The 18,074-nt window shown below is 47.6% G+C and overlaps 1 protein-coding gene across 2 annotated transcripts; it reads right to left on the minus strand.

The window, feature by feature from the left end:
- Positions 1-12,811: 12,811 nt before the first annotated feature.
- On the minus strand, positions 12,812-14,835 carry ANKRD7 (ankyrin repeat domain 7). Of its 2 annotated transcripts, none has more exons than XR_008597664.1 (2): positions 14,379-14,835; positions 12,812-13,032 (listed from the first exon to the last, which is right to left on the minus strand). XR_008597664.1 is itself a non-coding variant. In XM_054989466.1 (2 exons), the coding sequence occupies exons 1-2, from the start codon at positions 14,785-14,787 to the stop codon at positions 12,999-13,001; spliced, it is 270 nt and encodes an 89-aa protein (XP_054845441.1). In that variant the 5' UTR covers positions 14,788-14,835; the 3' UTR covers positions 12,812-12,998. The 2 variants fall into 2 exon arrangements, 1 of the variants encoding a protein (XP_054845441.1); XM_054989466.1 differs by having other exon boundaries at positions 14,552-14,835.
- Between the last annotated feature and the right edge of the window lie 3,239 nt (positions 14,836-18,074).

Raw genomic sequence — 18,074 nt, forward strand, 5'->3', positions numbered from 1 at the left:
TGTGTGGGATAAGATTTTTTTTAGAAAAAGAAAAAGAAAAAGAGAGATTTTTTTTGTAGTCTTTGTTCATTTGTCATTTCTTATCCAATGGTCTCGGTCCACTAGTTTTGGGCCATATGAGTGTCTAGGAAGAAAAAAAAAACCTGGAATTTATTTCTTCCTATGATGTGAGCTTATTTTCTTTTTCTTTCCTTGGGACTATCATTTTGAAATTAATAAGTGAATACAATTATTCCAGCTTTGTTTACTGACGCTTTGATATTCCCTTCTGCATTGTTTAAGAAGGGCTGATCTGTTCTTTTCTTGTAAAGTGCCCTCCAGTGTTGGACAAAATCGAGAGGGTGCAGAGGGTGCAGAGGAGAGTGACAAGAATGATCAGGGGTCTGGAAACTGAGCCCTACAAGGAAAGGCTGAGGGCCTTGGGAATGTTTAGTTTGGAGAAGAGGAGGTTGAGAGGGGACATGATTGTTCTCTTTAAATATTTGAAAGGCTGTCATTTGGAGAAGGGCAAGGAGCTGTTCCAGTTGGCAGCAGAGGGTAGGACGTGAAGCAATGGGCTTAAAGTAGTTCAAAAGTGGAATCAGCTGCCTAGGGAGGTGGTGAGCTCCCCTTCACTGGCAGTCTTCAAGAAGAGACTGGATGAATACTTGTCAGAGATGCTTTAGGCTGATCCTGCACTGGGCAGGGGGTTGGACTAGATGGTCTGTATGGCCCCTTCCAACTCTATGATTCTATAAACTTAGGTTTTCTCCTGTCAGGCTCAGGTTCTATATTTCATTTATGGTTGTAACCAGAGAGACTCCATATTAATCTTTGTTTTAGTTGTGTTTAGTTATGTGCTTCTTGCAGGTGCCTGAATCAGTGCCAGGAGGAGAGAGACAAGAATGTTATCGCCTTCGCGCCTTCCTGTTTGTCCTTGGAAAAAACAGGGTTAACATACCTGTAACTTATGTTCATCGAGTTCTTCTGTGCTGACACACATGGGGACTGCGCAGGCGCAGGCCAGCCGCCGGAGAATTTTCTAGAGCTTCCATGGCTCCGAAGGGGCCGTTTGTCGCGCGCCTCAGCGACCGTCTTCCCGCCCAAACGGTCACGTGCTCCTCCAGCGACCAACGGCCCCTTCCCTCAGTTCTCCTTTGCCGCCGCTTGACCAACACACTTAGCCGTAACACCTTAAAACACATCAGATCCAGTTACAGCCACCACATCTTTGTGCATTGGAATTCACAGCGGGGTAGGAGGGAGGGTTGTGTGTCAGCACAGAAGAACTCGATGAACATAAGTTACAGGTATGTTAACCCTGTTTTCATCTTCGTTCTTCTGTGCCTCCACACATGGGAGTGTACCAAGCTTCACACAATAAGGAAGGTGGGGTGAAGTCCAACACAATTTTATTGAACAAACAAGAACAACAACAAATAGATATGCATATATACATCGATGTAAACTGTGCAGTGATACATCAGTACCCAATATTTACACATATATACACCCAAATATACACATATATACACTCATTCACTCAAGGGTACCTAGCAGGTACGCCAAGAAAATCTTCCCAAGACTCCCTCAGGAAAAAAGGGAGTGTAGGACAGCCCTGGCCACAGATACATCCTGCTCCGCATTGACATCAATGGCGTAATGCCTGACAAAAGTGTCTGCAGAGGACCATGTGGCTGCTTTACAAATGTTAACCAGGGGCACCCCCCTGAGGAGTGCCGAAGAGGATGCTTGGGACCGCGTGGAGTGGGCCCTAACATGAAGCGGGCAAGCTATCCCAGCTAGGGAATAGGCCCTGCTAATGGCTGCCACAATCCACCTAGACAGGGTCTGCGAGGAAGCCCTGTTACCCTTGTCCTTGGCCCCAAAACATACAAACAGGTGAGGACTGGAACGGAATCCCTTCGTCCTATCCAGGTAATAGGCTAGGGCCCTCTTCAAGTCTAGGGAATGGAGGGCCTTTTCCCCCCTAGAGGAGGGTTGAGGAAAGAATGCAGGCAGTGAAATATCCTGCGAGAGGTGGAAGGCAGACACCACCTTGGGCAGAAACCCGAGGCAGGGACGCAGGACCACCCTGTTGGGATGAAACACAAGAAAGGGAGGGTCAGACCGCAGTGCAGACAGCTCACTGACCCTTCTGGCTGATGTTGCAGCCACCAAGAATGCCACCTTGTAGGATAGCATATCCAAGGGGCAGGTAGCCATAGGTTCAAAAGGAGGCAACATGAGACGTGAGAGTACCAAGGACAGTGACCACTGAGGCACTGGCGCCGACACAGGTGGGTAAAGATTGTACATGCCCTTAAGGAACTGGCGGGACTGTGGGTGAGAAAACAGTGTTGCACCCTCAACTCGGGTGTGAGCAGCAGATATCGCTGCCAGGTGGACCTTGAGGGAGGAAACCTTCAAGCCCAGGCCACGCAAGTGGCACAAATACTCGAATACAACCCCCAAGGGACTGCTGTCAGGCACCACTCCTTTAGCAAGTGCCAAAAGTTCAAACCTGCGCCACTTGGCCGCATAAGCGGGCCAGTGGATGGCCGACGAGCATTCAGGAGGACCCTCTGTACCTCGTCAGTAAAGCCTACAGGGGAGGAACGATCCGCCAAGCCGTCAGGTGCAGCTTCCTGGGTTCGTGGTGGACTAGGCTCCCGTTCAGGAGAAGGTCCTGCCGAGGGGGCAGACTGACATACGTCCGTTGGGACATCTGCAGGAGCTTCGGGAACCAAACCTGCCGTGGCCAAAAGGGGGCCACCAGGATGCAGTCCGTCCCGTCCTCCTCTATCTTGCACAGGACCCTGGGGATCAAGGGGAATGGAGGAAACATGTAGTGCAAGCCCTGCGTCCACGTAAACTGGAAGGCATCCCCAATAGAGAGGGGGTCGCTCCCTGCCCTGGAACAGAACGTGTGGGCCTTGGTGGTTGCCGCAGTGGCGAACACGTCTATCACTGGATGACCCCACATCTGGAAGATCGGCCCAACGCACTCTACGTTCAGTTCCCACTCGTGGTCCAGCAAGGGGACCCTGCTGAGGGCATCTGCTCGGGCATTGTCTGACCCAGCCACGTGTATAGCACGGAGCGACACGCCGTTCCTGATAGCCCACTGCCAAGTGAGCGTGGCTTCCCGGCACAGGGCCATGGACACTGTGCCCCCCTGCTGATTCACGTAGTACATGGCAGTCGTGTTGTCCGTCTGCACCAAGACCTGACGATTTCTCAGCAGTGCTGTAAGAGACACAAGTGCGAAACGAATGGCCCTTAGTTCAAGCACATTGATATGGAGGGTCTTTTCCCTCTCAGACCAGACATCTTGCACAGACACATCACCACAGTAAGCCCCCCATCCCAACAGAGAGGCATCAGTGGTAACCGTGACGTCATGGTGCTGATACCCAAAGGGGGTCCCTTTAAACAAGTTGTCATCAGACAGCCACCAGTCCAAGGAGGAGAGGATGACCCTCGGGATAGAGAATTTGAGGGACGGAGGGTGCAGCAGAGCATCGTACCTCCGCACAAACCAGTTCTGGAGCGGGCGCATACGCAGCCTAGCAAAGGGCACCACAGAGGTGGCCGCTGCCATATGCCCTAGTAAGCACTGGATAGTGCGCACAGACTGGAACCGGTTCCTTTTAAACATGGACACCAGACCCCTTAGGGACCGAGCCCTCTCCAAGGGGAGCAGAGCCTTACCCTCCACAGAGTCTAATAGTGCACCAATGTAGGACACCTTGCAGTTGGGCACCAGTTTGGATTTCTCAAAGTTCACCAGGAGCCCCAGGCGTTGGCAAGTGCTAAGTACCAAACCAATGTCCCGCACCAGCCTAGACTCCGATTCAGCCACGATGAGCCAGTCATCGAGGTACGGAAAGATGGTACAACCTTCTTCCCGCAGGAAGGAAACCACAGGGGCCACACATTTCGTGAACACTCGTGGGGCAGTGGACAGGCCAAAGGGGAGCACCTTATACCGGAAAACCCTTTGCCGGTAAACGAAGCTCAGGTATTTCCTGTGCTCCTCCCGTATCCCCACGTGAAAATATGCGTCCTTTAAGTCAAGAACCGCAAACCAATCCCCCTGTTTCAGCAAGGCGATCACAGCCGCCAATGTAATCATTTTGAATTTGGTCACCCTGAGGAAGGCATTAAGGCCCCTCAGATCTAAAATGGGACGTAAGCCCCCATCCTTCTTAGGGACCAGGAAGAACCTAGAGAAGAAACCCTTTACAGAGTCCTCATAGGGCAATTCTTCCACAGCACCCTTGGCCAAGAGCGACACGATCTCTGCATCCAGCTCGGCCATAGTGTTATTGACAGCTGTCAGGGGTGAACTGCATCTAGGCAGCTCAACGAACTTCAGCCCGTATCCCAGTTCAACAATAGTTAAGACCCATGAGTCAGATGTTATTGACTCCCACTCAGAGAGGAGTGGACTCAGTCTGTCCGAAAAGTTCGGGGATACGGCTGGCGTGACCCGTCAGTACTGCCTCCCGGCGCCCTGCTGATCTCTCTGCTGGGCCGGTTGCTGTGACGGACGAGGCTTGAAGGGCCTACGCCTCCTCTGCTGCTGTGCGGGAGGGTAAGGCCGCTGCTGGTAGGCCGGATACTGCTGGTAGCCCGGCCGCTGTTGTTGGTATCTGCCCTGGAAGTGGTAAGGGCCGGAACGGGGGGCGTACCGTGGTCTGGAGGCGGGTTTGTCCGAAGGGGCCAGACCCAAGGACCGTGCCGTCTGTCTGTCCTCCTTTTTCTTTTTCAGGGTCTCGTCGGTGGACTTGGAGAACAGCGAGTCCCCTTCAAAGGGCATGCTCTCCACCCTGGAACGCACCTCCTGAGACAGGGCGGTCGACCGCAACCAGGAGTGGCGCCTGAGGACCACCGCCGAAGCCATCCCCCGAGCGGCAGTGTCGGCAGCATGGCTCCCAGCATTCATTTGCTGTTTAGACAGCCTGACAGCCTCCGTTTGCAGTAGGGACACCACAGCCTTCTGCTCAGGTGGGCGGTCTCGGGTATAGGACGCCAACTTCTCCCAGAGGTACAGCTGGTACCCTGCCATGATGGTCTGGTAGTTGGCAATCCTCAGACCCAGCGAAGCAACGATGTACTGGCGCCTGCCCATGGCATCAAGCTTCCTGCCCTCTTTATCGGCAGGCACCGAGGAGTGACCCGATCGTCGGGGGTTGAATTCCTCCGTGACCAAAGAGGAAGGTGGAGGGTGCTTCACCAACGCCGGCCAGGTGCCCTGTTTGATTTTATACAGCTGCTCGATGCGCTTGGATGTCGGAGGCTGGTCACAGGGCACCTTCCACACCTTCTCCACGATCTCCTCAATACCCTCGAGCATGGGGAAGCCAATGGACGCCGGGTTGTCACCGTATATCCGCTTGAGCAGCTTGTCTTTGGTCTGTGGGGTTGCTGAGGAGATGTCCATCTCGAGGGCCTGGGCCATCCTCGCCATCTGGTCGGCGTAGATGCGGAGGTCCTCGTATGGGGAGCCCGTAGATGGCACCAGATCATCAGCCGGCGATGGTTCAGACCAGGATTCCGACTGGTACTCGGCCAGGCTCTCCACTTCTCCCTCCTCGGACCCGAGCTGGGAGCCCTCACCCTGGACTGGAGGGGGAAACCACGTTCGCCTCGACGTCGATGGCCCCGGTTCCGACTCGGAGAAACCAGCAGGTGCCCCTTCCCACTGGCAACGGTATGGCGAGGGAAGGTAGGAGGCTTGACGATGCCGGGACGCAGTGGATCGGGCGGATCGAGTGCTGTCCCCGGACCGACGTCGCTCACAACCGACAGCAGGCGGAGATGGACGGGCAGGAGATGGACGGCTCCGACGAGGAGACGGGCTCGGTTCCAACCTCGGCGACCGAAGGGCAGGTGATGGTCGGCTCCGACGGCGCGGGCTGGGCTCCGGCCCCGACGAAAACTCTGCGGGCACCGTTTCGAAGGCCATCGGATCCGGCACCGGCACGGAGAGTTCCTCTGGTTCGGGGGAACCCAGATGAGGGGAAGGCGTGTGAGGAAGCACGATGACCTCCTCCTGAGGAGCGGGATGCGGCGACCGATGATGTTTGGTCTTCTTCTTCTTTTTTGCCGGTTCCGAAGAAGACCTCGGAACCGACGCGCTCCTCGCCTTCGAAGGGGACCTCGGTTTCGACCTATTAGACTTTATAGGGATCGAACCGGTCGTCGGTTCCGACCGGGGACTCGGTACCAGGATCCTCGGTTCCGATGTCGGTCTCGGATCCGATCTGGTGGATGATGCGCTGCGGGGCGGCCGCGCCGGTCCCTGCGCAGGGGAGGCCGCTCTCGACGCCGAGGCACTCGGGGGACGCGGTTTCGACCCCGACCTCGCGGAGGCCACAGAGCCAGCTCTTGAGCGCCTTTCGGCAGAGGGGCTAGGGCCGGCCTTAGGTAACGGGGTCCCCTCGGACATGACCGACTGCCACAGTGACTAATTCAGTCGGGCCCTCCGATCTTGCCGGGCCTTGTTGGTGAAGCCCTGGCAGATCTTGCAGGCCGACACGTTATGGGTCTCCCCCAAACAAAAGAGGCACAGCTCATGGCCATCGGTTTTGGCCATCTTGGTGTGGCATTGGAGACAATGCTTGAAGAGAGCCGTTGAGGCCATCTTCAGGGGCACGCGAAAGAAGGGTCACAAACAGTCCGAGTCAAATTACCGAGTATTTCGTCAAAGTCCAGAGGAGATCCGATAGAATAGTCGAGGTCCGAAGTCCGAAGTCCAAAAGCCAAGATTAATCAGTCAGAAAAGCACGAAGCACAAGCACAGAGCGCGAAGCTCAAACGTTCTCTCCAAGCGGCGGCAAGAAGAGAACTGAGGGAAGGGGCCGTTGGTCGCTGGAGGAGCACGTGACCGTTTGGGCGGGAAGACGGTCGCTGAGGCGCGCGACAAACGGCCCCTTCGGAGCCATGGAAGCTCTAGAAAATTCTCCGGCGGCTGGCCTGCGCCTGCGCAGTCCCCATGTGTGGAGGCACAGAAGAACGAAGATGAACTTTTACTTCTCACACTCCAGCCTTTTGTTTTAGGAATGGAGGGAAGGCTGGGGCCTGGTGGAAGGGCTTACCTTGTAACTATTTTTGTGTTAGTCATTTTTGATAATTCCACAGCCCAGCCAAGATCAAATGGTCTTGGAATGTGAACTCCATCTGTATTTTAACTATCATCATAAAAGCCCTTTTGAAATCAAAGGACTATTGTCTTCTTGCAGATCAGATAGACTGCAGCTTTTGGCACACCACAGTCTAACATCTCCTTCCTAGCGCCTAATAGTTAAAAGAGATTATGACTGAAATCTCAAATTGTCTCAACATATGTAAGCTTAAAAGTTATGTTTTGCCTTTGTTAAGAAGCAACAACGTGCTGTCTTGTTGGGTTATGGTTTAGAATTATATGGGTCCAGATAAATGTAAACAAATTTGATAGGAGTAAATCTGCTCAAGAAAAAGCAAATTCAACCTAGTATTAAGTATCCAAGAAAGCAAGGCTATAGAATTAAATGTGTTATGTATTGTATTACCTTCTCTCTTCTGTAATCTGACCTGAAACTGAAATTTAAAGTATATTTTCAAAGATTCTTGGTATTGTTTTCCTAAACAATTAATCATGATTCTTGTGTTTAAAGATGTTTCTTTCAGGAGTGAAGAGACCACTAGTAAGCAGAAAAGGCATGTAGTCATCTGGCTACCAAATTTTTTATTTTGTTTTTGGATCTGATCTTTCAAAATCATTGGTTTTTTTATAGAGAGACAGCAAGTGACTCCATTCTTAAGCCATCCTCGGTACATAACTTCATCCATGTTCATGAACCAGGTCCTGAAACCAGCATCAGAATGTGATTAACGTGGTGCACTAATGTGGGGGAATTGAAGTGGTAAGCTCACTCCTAACCAGAAAGACTGCATGGTAAAGATGTGATAAGACATGGGCCTCTCAATCCGATGTGTTTTCATGTCAATGCTCAGTAAAAAGAATAAAAGGAGAATGTGGCTTATTGCACTACAAACCCCCTCTTGGCTTTGGATGTTGACTTCTGGAAAAACAGGTCCTGAGAGAGAGAGAGAGAGAGACCCTCTTAGGGTGCTTGTATTCCAGTTCCCCCCTCCCAACTGTCCTGTTTATTTTTATTGGAGTCCTTGTAATCTCTAAAGGTTTTGGTTGTTGTGGGTTTTCCGGGCTGTATTGCCGTGGTCTTGGCATTGTAGTTCCTGACGTTTCGCCAGCAGCTGTGGCTGGCATCTTCAGAGGTGTAGCACCAAAAGACAGAGATCTCTCAGTGTCACAGTGTGGAAAAGATGTAGGTCATTTGTATCTACTCAGGAGGGGTGGGGTTGAGCTGAGTCATCCTGTAAGAGTTTCCCAGGGTGTGGAATGCTAATGGCGGGAGGCTTCACTGAATCCTGAGGAGGTTCTTTTGCATATGGATTGGTACTTGATGTGCTAATCTTCTCTGCAGGGCTATTGTCAGGGATAGAATGTTTAGCCTGGTGTTTTTCAGAACTGGCAACCATGCTCGGTTCATTCTTAAGGTTTCTTCTTTCCTGTTGAAGTTTTGCTTATGCTTGTGAATTTCAATGGCTTCCCTGTGCAGTCTGACAAAGTAGTTGGAAGTGTTGTCCAGTATTTTGGTGTCCTGGAATAAGATACTGTGCCCTGTTTGAGTTAGGCTATGTTCAGCCACTGCTGATTTTTCAGGTTGTCCAAGTCTGCAGTGTCTTTCATGTTCTTTTATTCTTGTCTGGATGCTACGCTTTGTGGTCCCGATGTAAACTTGTCCACAGCTGCAGGGTATACGGTATACTCCTGCAGAGGTGAGGGGGTCTCTACTGTCTTTTGCTGATCGTAGCATCTGTTGTATTTTTCGGGTGGGTCTGAATACTGCTTGAAGGTTATGCTTTTTTATAAGCTTTCCCATCTGATCAGTAATTCCTTTGATATATGGCAAAAACACTTTTCCTGTGGGAGACTGTTTTTCTTTGGTTGTTTGATTCATCCTGGGTTTGATTGCTCTTCGGATTTCATTTCTGGAGTAGCCATTTGCCTGAAGTGCGTGGTTTAGATGATTAATTTCCTCATTGAGAAAGTGCGGCTCACATATCCGTCTTGCACGATCCACTAATGTTTTCATTATGCCTCTTTTCTGTTGGGGGTGGTGATTGGAGTTTTTGTGTAGGTACCGATCAGTGTGAGTTGGTTTCCTGTAGACCTTGTGACCTAACTGAAAGTTTGCTTTGCGGATGACCCAGGTATCCAGGAATGGGAGTTTTCCCTCGATTTCTTTCTCCATGGTGAATTGTATGTTCAGGTGGATGTTGTTGAGATGATTCAAAAACCCCATCAATTCTTCCTCCCCATGGCTCCAAATGATAAATGTATCATCCACAAACCGGAACCATACACTAGGTTTGTGGGGTGCTGATTCTAGAGCTGTTTTTTCAAAATGTTCCATGTAGAAGTTTGCTATAACTGGGCTGAGTGGGCTCCCCATGGCCACCCCATCCATCTGTTCATAGAATTCGTTGTCCCATTGGAAGTAACTGGTTGTCAGGCAATGATGGAATAAGGCTGTTACATCCTCTGGGAAAATCTGATTAATAAGTGCAATAGTGTCTTTTACTGGAACCTTGGTAAACAGGGATACAACATCAAAACTGACAAGTATGTCCTGTGGATTGAGTTTCAGAGTTCTCTGAAACTCAATCCACAGGACATACTTGTCAGTTTTGATGTTGTATCCCTGTTTACCAAGGTTCCAGTAAAAGACACTATTGCACTTATTAATCAGATTTTCCCAGAGGATGTAACAGCCTTATTCCATCATTGCCTGACAACCAGTTACTTCCAATGGGACAACGAATTCTATGAACAGATGGATGGGGTGGCCATGGGGAGCCCACTCAGCCCAGTTATAGCAAACTTCTACATGGAACATTTTGAAAAAACAGCTCTAGAATCAGCACCCCACAAACCTAGTGTATGGTTCCGGTTTGTGGATGATACATTTATCATTTGGAGCCATGGGGAGGAAGAATTGATGGGGTTTTTGAATCATCTCAACAACATCCACCTGAACATACAATTCACCATGGAGAAAGAAATCGAGGGAAAACTCCCATTCCTGGATACCTGGGTCATCCGCAAAGCAAACTTTCAGTTAGGTCACAAGGTCTACAGGAAACCAACTCACACTGATCGGTACCTACACAAAAACTCCAATCACCACCCCCAACAGAAAAGAGGCATAATGAAAACATTAGTGGATCGTGCAAGACGGATATGTGAGCCGCACTTTCTCAATGAGGAAATTAATCATCTAAACCACGCACTTCAGGCAAATGGCTACTCCAGAAATGAAATCCGAAGAGCAATCAAACCCAGGATGAATCAAACAACCAAAGAAAAACAGTCTCCCACAGGAAAAGTGTTTTTGCCATATATCAAAGGAATTACTGATCAGATGGGAAAGCTTATAAAAAAGCATAACCTTCAAGCAGTATTCAGACCCACCCGAAAAATACAACAGATGCTACGATCAGCAAAAGACAGTAGAGACCCCCTCACCTCTGCAGGAGTATACCGTATACCCTGCAGCTGTGGACAAGTTTACATCGGGACCACAAAGCGTAGCATCCAGACAAGAATAAAAGAACATGAAAGACACTGCAGACTTGGACAACCTGAAAAATCAGCAGTGGCTGAACATAGCCTAACTCAAACAGGGCACAGTATCTTATTCCAGGACACCAAAATACTGGACAACACTTCCAACTACTTTGTCAGACTGCACAGGGAAGCCATTGAAATTCACAAGCATAAGCAAAACTTCAACAGGAAAGAAGAAACCTTAAGAATGAACCGAGCATGGTTGCCAGTTCTGAAAAACACCAGGCTAACTAAACATTCTATCCCTGACAATAGCCCTGCAGAGAAGATTAGCACATCAAGTACCAATCCATATGCAAAAGAACCTCCTCAGGATTCAGTGAAGCCTCCCGCCATTAGCATTCCACACCCTGGGAAACTCTTACAGGATGACTCAGCTCAACCCCACCCCTCCTGAGTAGATACAAATGACCTACATCTTTTCCACACTGTGACACTGAGAGATCTCTGTCTTTTGGTGCTACACCTCTGAAGATGCCAGCCACAGCTGCTGGCGAAACGTCAGGAACTACAATGCCAAGACCACGGCAATACAGCCCGGAAAACCCACAACAACCATCGTTCTCCGGCCGTGAAAGCCTTCGACAATACATCTAAAGGTTTTGTTTATCCTGACTAGCAGGAAGGGCCTAACAGGTAACTCACTTGTTTGTTCCTGCCAGCACATGCCCTCCTAGCCTCAAAAGGTATTCAGTTAGTTTTAATTTTAAGGATTATTATTGTTATTAATTATAGCTTGCACAGCGGTCTGCTCTCTCCTCATATCTTAAAATGCCTTACTTGGAGATAGTATTTTCTGTGGTCCTCCAGTTACTTTCCTGTATTTATTTTAAGTAACTTTTTTTTTGTTTTTGTGCCTACCTTAAATTGTTATTGTTGGAGTTAAGCTAACTTGATCCTGTGCTTAATCCAGTCCCAGCTGTATTTCTTCTGCTTTAAAGATAAAAAAAAAAACCTAAGCTACCCATTTTCCAGTGTTTAGTTTCATGGATGTCCTGGATGCTCTGATGTCAGATTCACAAGAGCCATATTCTAAGGCAATCTACTGGTATTTCCACTCCCCTTTCAGGCCAAAGAGTAAGTTGTGTATGTGTTATTATCCATTTAGAAGATCTACATGAGGCCAGCACTCAGAAGAACTTTATTTAAGAAGTAACACTCCCTGTCCTCAGGCCAAATGGACTTGGAGCTGCATTGTTAACTTTAGAAAAATGTTTTACTGTGTGATTGGTTTTACAGATACAGCTCATCACTGCTACCCCCTTATCTACTAAAATTAATAAAATCATTGGTAAGCGTTGGCATATTGTGAGTGATTTACCAGGGTACGATAGGATTCCTATGATTGGATATCGCCATACAAGGAATTTAAGGGACATTGGTACATTCTAATTGTCTGGAACATCCATTTAAACTTCTGAACCAAAGGGCAATTTTCCTTTTAGGAACTGTAACAATTGTAATTTTTCACTTAGGGTGTCATCCATTCTGAACCCTAGTACAAATCAACCACTTCATAATTCTTTTTCAACTTGTAAAACAGCTAATGTGGTGTACTTCATAGTATGTCCTTGCCAGATGTTATATGTGGGCAGCACATCAAGACCTTTAAAGGCCAGGATACAAGAACACAGATTAAGAATAAAAAAATAAAATCATGTATGCACCTCTGATTTCTCATTTTATAAACTGCCATTTTGGTAGCAATGTTTTTAGATTCTCAGTGCTAAATGTCAGTAAACCTGCAGATGGATTAAATTTCAAACAGAAATTATTATAAAGAGAATCTGAATGGATTTTTAAATTAAACTCTCTAGCTCCCATGGGTCTGAACAATGAAACTGAATTTACTTGTTTTCTATGAATATACTATTGTCAATATGTTCTGTCTCTTTAAATCTGAGTTAAGCTAATTATGTATGGGCTTATATTTGCATTGTGCAGTATGCCCCCCTACGAGAATCACTCCATTGACATCAGACCAACTGGGTGTTATGAATTTGTTCAAAAGTTGCATGTGAGCAACTAGTAACTGTTTTTATTATATTTATTAAAAAAAGACATAGTAACATTTTTATTATAATTTTTATTATATATATTTGACAGTGGATGTTCTGCTATTTTATATTATTGTATTTTATAACTGCTGTACCTCACCCTGAGCCTGCTTGCAAGAAGTGTGGGTTAGAAATGTAATAAATAAATAAATAAAATTTTGTGAATCTTTGATAAAGTGCCATTATGAAACGGGATATAGATGCTGGAAATGCCCATTTGGCTCCGTCCATCAGCAGTTATGAATTTATCATAGGTTATGTCATCTTGAAGAATTTTTGGTAACATCCTTGTACCTGAAAAAGAAGAAAAAACAGTGAACATTAACATAACATTTAAGTTAATCACTTTGCATATTCTCCTGGAACATCTTTTCACCAGTTGGACTTTGAAATATTTTTATTTATTTATTTATTTATTTATTTATTTATTTATTTATTTATTTATTTATTTATTTATTATTAGATTTATAAACCGCCCATCCTCAGGGCCTCTGGGCGGTGAACATGTAAAATCAATAATAACAAGAAAACAATTCTAAAATCAACATACAATAAGCAATAATAAAATAACCAAGTACATTAAAGTGCAATGGTGGGGAGAACCCCACCCCAAAGGTGGGAGGCTGACATGGCACCGCCCCCTTCAACCACCGAATGCCTGGCGGAATAGCTCTGTCTTACAGGCCTGGCGGAATGATAATATGTCCCGCTAGGCCCGGGTCTTCATTGACAGAGCGTTCCACCAGGCTGGGGCCAGGACTGAAAAGGCCCTGGCCCTGGTTGAAGCGAGGCGGGCTTCCTTAGGGCCGTGGACCCTATTGTATTATGAAAATATTATTGTAATTTATGATCCAGAGGAGTTAGCCGTATTAGTCTGTAGTAGCAAAATAGTAAAGAGTTCAGTAGCACCTTAAAGACTAACCAACTTTCTTGTAGCATAAGCTTTCGAGAATCACAGATCTCTTTGTCAGATGCATCTGACAAAGAGAACACTGATTCTCGGAATAGTATGTGATAAGTACTGTTAATGGACTCCTATAATGTATAATTCTTTTAAAAAGTTTAAAGAAGGTTTACACAAAGAGTGCAATCCTAAGCAGAGTTTCTCCAATCTAAGCCCATTTATTTCAGTTTTTAGACTACGATGCAAGCTACATTTCAAATTAGTTGGTCTATACAAACAGCAAGTGAGATGCTCTTGTAATACCCATTCATAAGTGGTATAATTAATACCAAGATCACTTCTTCTCACAATAATTTTTTCACAGCAAAAAGACAGATGCTGATGCATTTAATTTTCAGGCATTACACAAGTATCAAAAAAACAGCAGTCTGATCAGTAGAAACATCCTAACATCTTTGAGAAGTTGACAAGCATCACAAGGACATTCAGAGCACTTGTTCAGAGCACACATTTGCATGCACCTGGCAACAACTGACTGCCAATTAAGGAGTACTGTGAGGAAAATTTCTTGTCCTGCTGTTTGGTTTCAAAGTCCAAGACTTTTATTTTTTTCCCCTTCCTCCCTAATGAACCAGAGCATGTTGTACTCAGATTTAGCCATATCTCTATAACCACAACAATCACTTCTACATCGAGCAGGGACTAGAACATAAGCAGGATAGTCAGTATGTCACACCTGCAGACTTCAGAAGTCTCACGATCTTCGTGTATCCAGGCTGGTCCTACACCCACCAGGGCAGTAGTAACGTCTATACGTTGGCCAGCCTTCATTCTTCCCTCAGTTCGGCATGTATCAACACACCTCGTCTGAACACGACACTTGCGTGCTGCGCCAGCCTTCCTCCCCACCTGTTGGCTTCATCCAGCTGGTTCAGGTCGTGCTTCTTGAGCAGCTGCTGCAGCTTCTTCAGGTCCCCGCCGGCCGCCGCCCGGTGCAACTTGCCGAGCTCCTTGATCCGCAGCTGGTACCCGCCATCCTCGGAGGCGACACGCGGGGAGGAGGGCGAGAGAGAAGCCCCCGGGCGAGACGGGGACGGCTGCTCCTTCCACTTCTTCCCAAACCTGAAGAATTTCTTCTCTTTCATCACAGGAAAGAAGCAGGGAAATCTCTGCGGCGACCGTTCCGAAGTTGCTCCAGCGCTGGCCGTCGCCTAGCCCACACAAGGAACAGGGCGCGGGGCACGAGAGAGGGGCGACCCGTCAGAGGCGGCCGGGCTGGAAGGCGGGGGGCAGAAAGCGGCCACGGCAGCCAATGCAATGGGCGGCGGGGGGGCGGGGGGGTTGCGCTCTGGAACGCCAACTGAAACTGGCGCCCGTTAGAGGAGGCTGGGCTGTAAATCGCGCGCCGGCCGGGGGAGGGGGGAGAGGACGCGGCAAACAAGGCAACGGCTTCCCCGAGGAAGCAATACGCACGCGAGTTCGCCGCCTTCCGGCACCTGAGCGTGGGTGAAGATGTCGATAAAAGCGCATGCGCACTCAGTCCTTCCCCCGGTCTCATCTAGGCGGTTTGTCTGGTAGCTCTGAGTCTCGAAGTTTTAATTGTGGGGCGGGGGGTGCTTCGTGGGTTTGCCACCGAAGTGAGGGAGACCCGCTGGTTTTAATGAAAGAACAGTGGTGTTAATCAGCGTTAAGCATTTCCCTTGCTTCCTGCGGTTTTTTCTCCTCTGCCGTATGTATCCCTGCTGGTACTGGCGTTTATCTACACATTCAGGGCTGACCTTAACAATAAACGGCTGTTGTTTATTGGCACATTGAGTTAGACCAGGCACAGGTCTAACCCAGTCTATCACTTCCCCTTTATGCAGTGAGAACTCTCATTACCGAGATGAACACTGCTACCGTTGCAGAAAGGTGAAGTCACTTTAGCAAATTGTGATTTTACTACCACCCGGTAGGTAGAGCTCTAATTTGGATTGGTGACCATCGCTTCAATTTCTTCCTCATTGCGAGTAACTCTTATCCACCCTTTCACTTCTTTTGTTACTCCTGGCTTCATGGTAATAGGTTTCAGCTACCTTAATAGCTGTCTCCGCAGCTTGCTGCTACATTCTTTTGATAAGTCTCTAAAAACTGTGCGAATAAGTCACCTGCAGTTGCAGTACTCCCAAAAGTGTTCTCTAGTTCTGCTAAGCAATCCTGTGCTGTGGCACAATTTCCTGCATATAAAGCTACATCCAGAGCAGGAGGCAATAGGCTCTCCAACAATTTGCTCTTCTTCCCAATGGCAGATATATCAGAATCTTCTAATGTTGAATTTGCCATCTCTATGTATCAAAATCTAGTTCTATGCCTAGTTGGCATTTTCCCAGAAAAACATCTTAATCTGTAAGAAGCATGATTATAACCACTTCCTTCTGTTGCTAATGATTTTATAACACGCTCCCCAACCATTTTATGTACTCCTTCAGGTACCTGCACAGCAACAGTGGGTGGAATAAGAAAGGGCTCTTTGCTAGGAGTTTCCTCCACTGTTAAATCTCTACCAACTGTTACAGAGCCAAATGCCCTTTCTGCTGTCTCCCCTGACTTGGACAGGTTACTTGTACACTTCTCATTCTTTTGTGGAGTACTATGCTTTAAGCTTTGCTTAATAGGTGTTACTACCCACTGATTTTCTAACTTACAGGTATTACAGGCTTTTGCCAATAACTGGGCAGAGAATTTTTCTTCAAACTCACACAATACCATTCCTACTTCGGCAGCGGGCATTCTTTTATATTTGCTGACAATCAGGGCCGGCGTGCCTATTGAGGCCAGGTAGGCGGTTGCCTCAGGGCGCGGGGCGCCGGAGGGGGCACTGGAGGAGGCGCTGGGGGCGAGAGCGCATGCTACGGAGCTGCAGCCTCCCAGCCCTCCTGCCTCGCGCTCCTGTCGCTGCCAACACGCGACCCCGGCCGGGCACAGCAGCCACAGGCAGGCGTCTGGAGCGGTGCAGGGCAACCGAGCAGGAGAGCTGGGAAGCCGCCCGCCCACTGTCCCAGCTGCCCGCCGCAGCAATCGGGCTGGCTCATGCGCACGTCCGGCGCACACAGGCTGATGTTCGTGTGCGTGCCCAGCCGGCTGGCTGCAGGCGCCGGAAACCCTGGCCCCGCTCCTGACAGTACCATAGTTACTTAAGGAACATTCCAAATCTGTATCAGACACGGTTGACAATACTCCACTCAGCCTATCAGAGAGATCTGGATCCAATTTGTACAGTTTACACAGTTCCATTTTTGCTGAGCTAATAATGCAAGTTGCTTAAGAATACTAAAATGTATAAATGCTAAGATCACAAGGCAGCAGTGTCCGTGTTCGGGCACCAAAATATTTCTGTAACTTGTTTTGTTCAAGGAACAACATCAAATAAATAGATATATCTCATTTGAGAACCGGGAGAGTTCATGTCTCTGACAGCGTGATCCTACCTTGTGACACTTGCATTTATAAAGAATAACAATGAACAAACTTGGAAAAAGAAAACATCTTATTTGGAACAATACAATAATAAAGCATATGCAACAGTCATGTAACAAACAAGCCTGGTTTGCTCAAGCAGACCCCGGTCTTTCTGACATCTTCTAGCCAACCCCTTGAAATGCAGCAACTTGTTGGCAACAAATGATAGGCTGAAGTAAGTGGAAAAAATGCAGATATCTTCGCAGTAAAGTCGAAGTTATGTGTTAAGATACGGGTATTACGGAAGAGATTAAGTACTAAGAAAAAAAATTCTGTAAAATGTTTAAATGGTATGTCTCCCTCTATGTTCTTGTTTATTTGTTTTTATGTTTTTGTTTCTTTATGTGAACTTTTGCTTGTTTGCTGTAATAAATTTTTTAAAAAAAATTTAAAAAAGAAATGCCGCAACTTGTAGCTGTGCTCTGCGTTCGGATGTCTTCTGTTCTTCACAACATTAATAGAGAGTTCCTGAAAGGAGTGCTTCTGAGGTGAGAGTGTTTCTCCCTCCAGTTTCAGGCCCTCCCATCTCTCAGGGAAAATTTATACATGTAACATTCCTTTCAAATAGTCCCAACAATAATCAAAATACAACTAACAGCCAATTAATATAAACACAATCCTCCCTTCCAGTAATAAGTATAAGAAATTCTCATACCTACAACATTAATAGAGAGTTCCTGAAAGGAGTGCTTCTGAGGTGAGAGTGTTTCTCCCTCCAGTTTCAGGCCCTCCCATCTCTCAGGGAAAATTGGGCCTTTTTTTCCTTAAAAGGAATACCCCAACTCTTTATCTCCCTCTAGTGGACAAGGGTTACACATGCGTGCTGACTGCCTGCCACCCCTCCATTGGTTCTAGGAAGTCTGTCTGGCAGCTCTCGGTCTCGAAGTTGTGTCAATAATAATGGGGGGGGATTCATGGGTTTGTTACTAAAATG

This window comes from Eublepharis macularius, chromosome 9 (assembly GCF_028583425.1).
Source record: "Eublepharis macularius isolate TG4126 chromosome 9, MPM_Emac_v1.0, whole genome shotgun sequence".
In the NCBI taxonomy this organism is placed as follows: domain Eukaryota; kingdom Metazoa; phylum Chordata; class Lepidosauria; order Squamata; family Eublepharidae; genus Eublepharis; species Eublepharis macularius.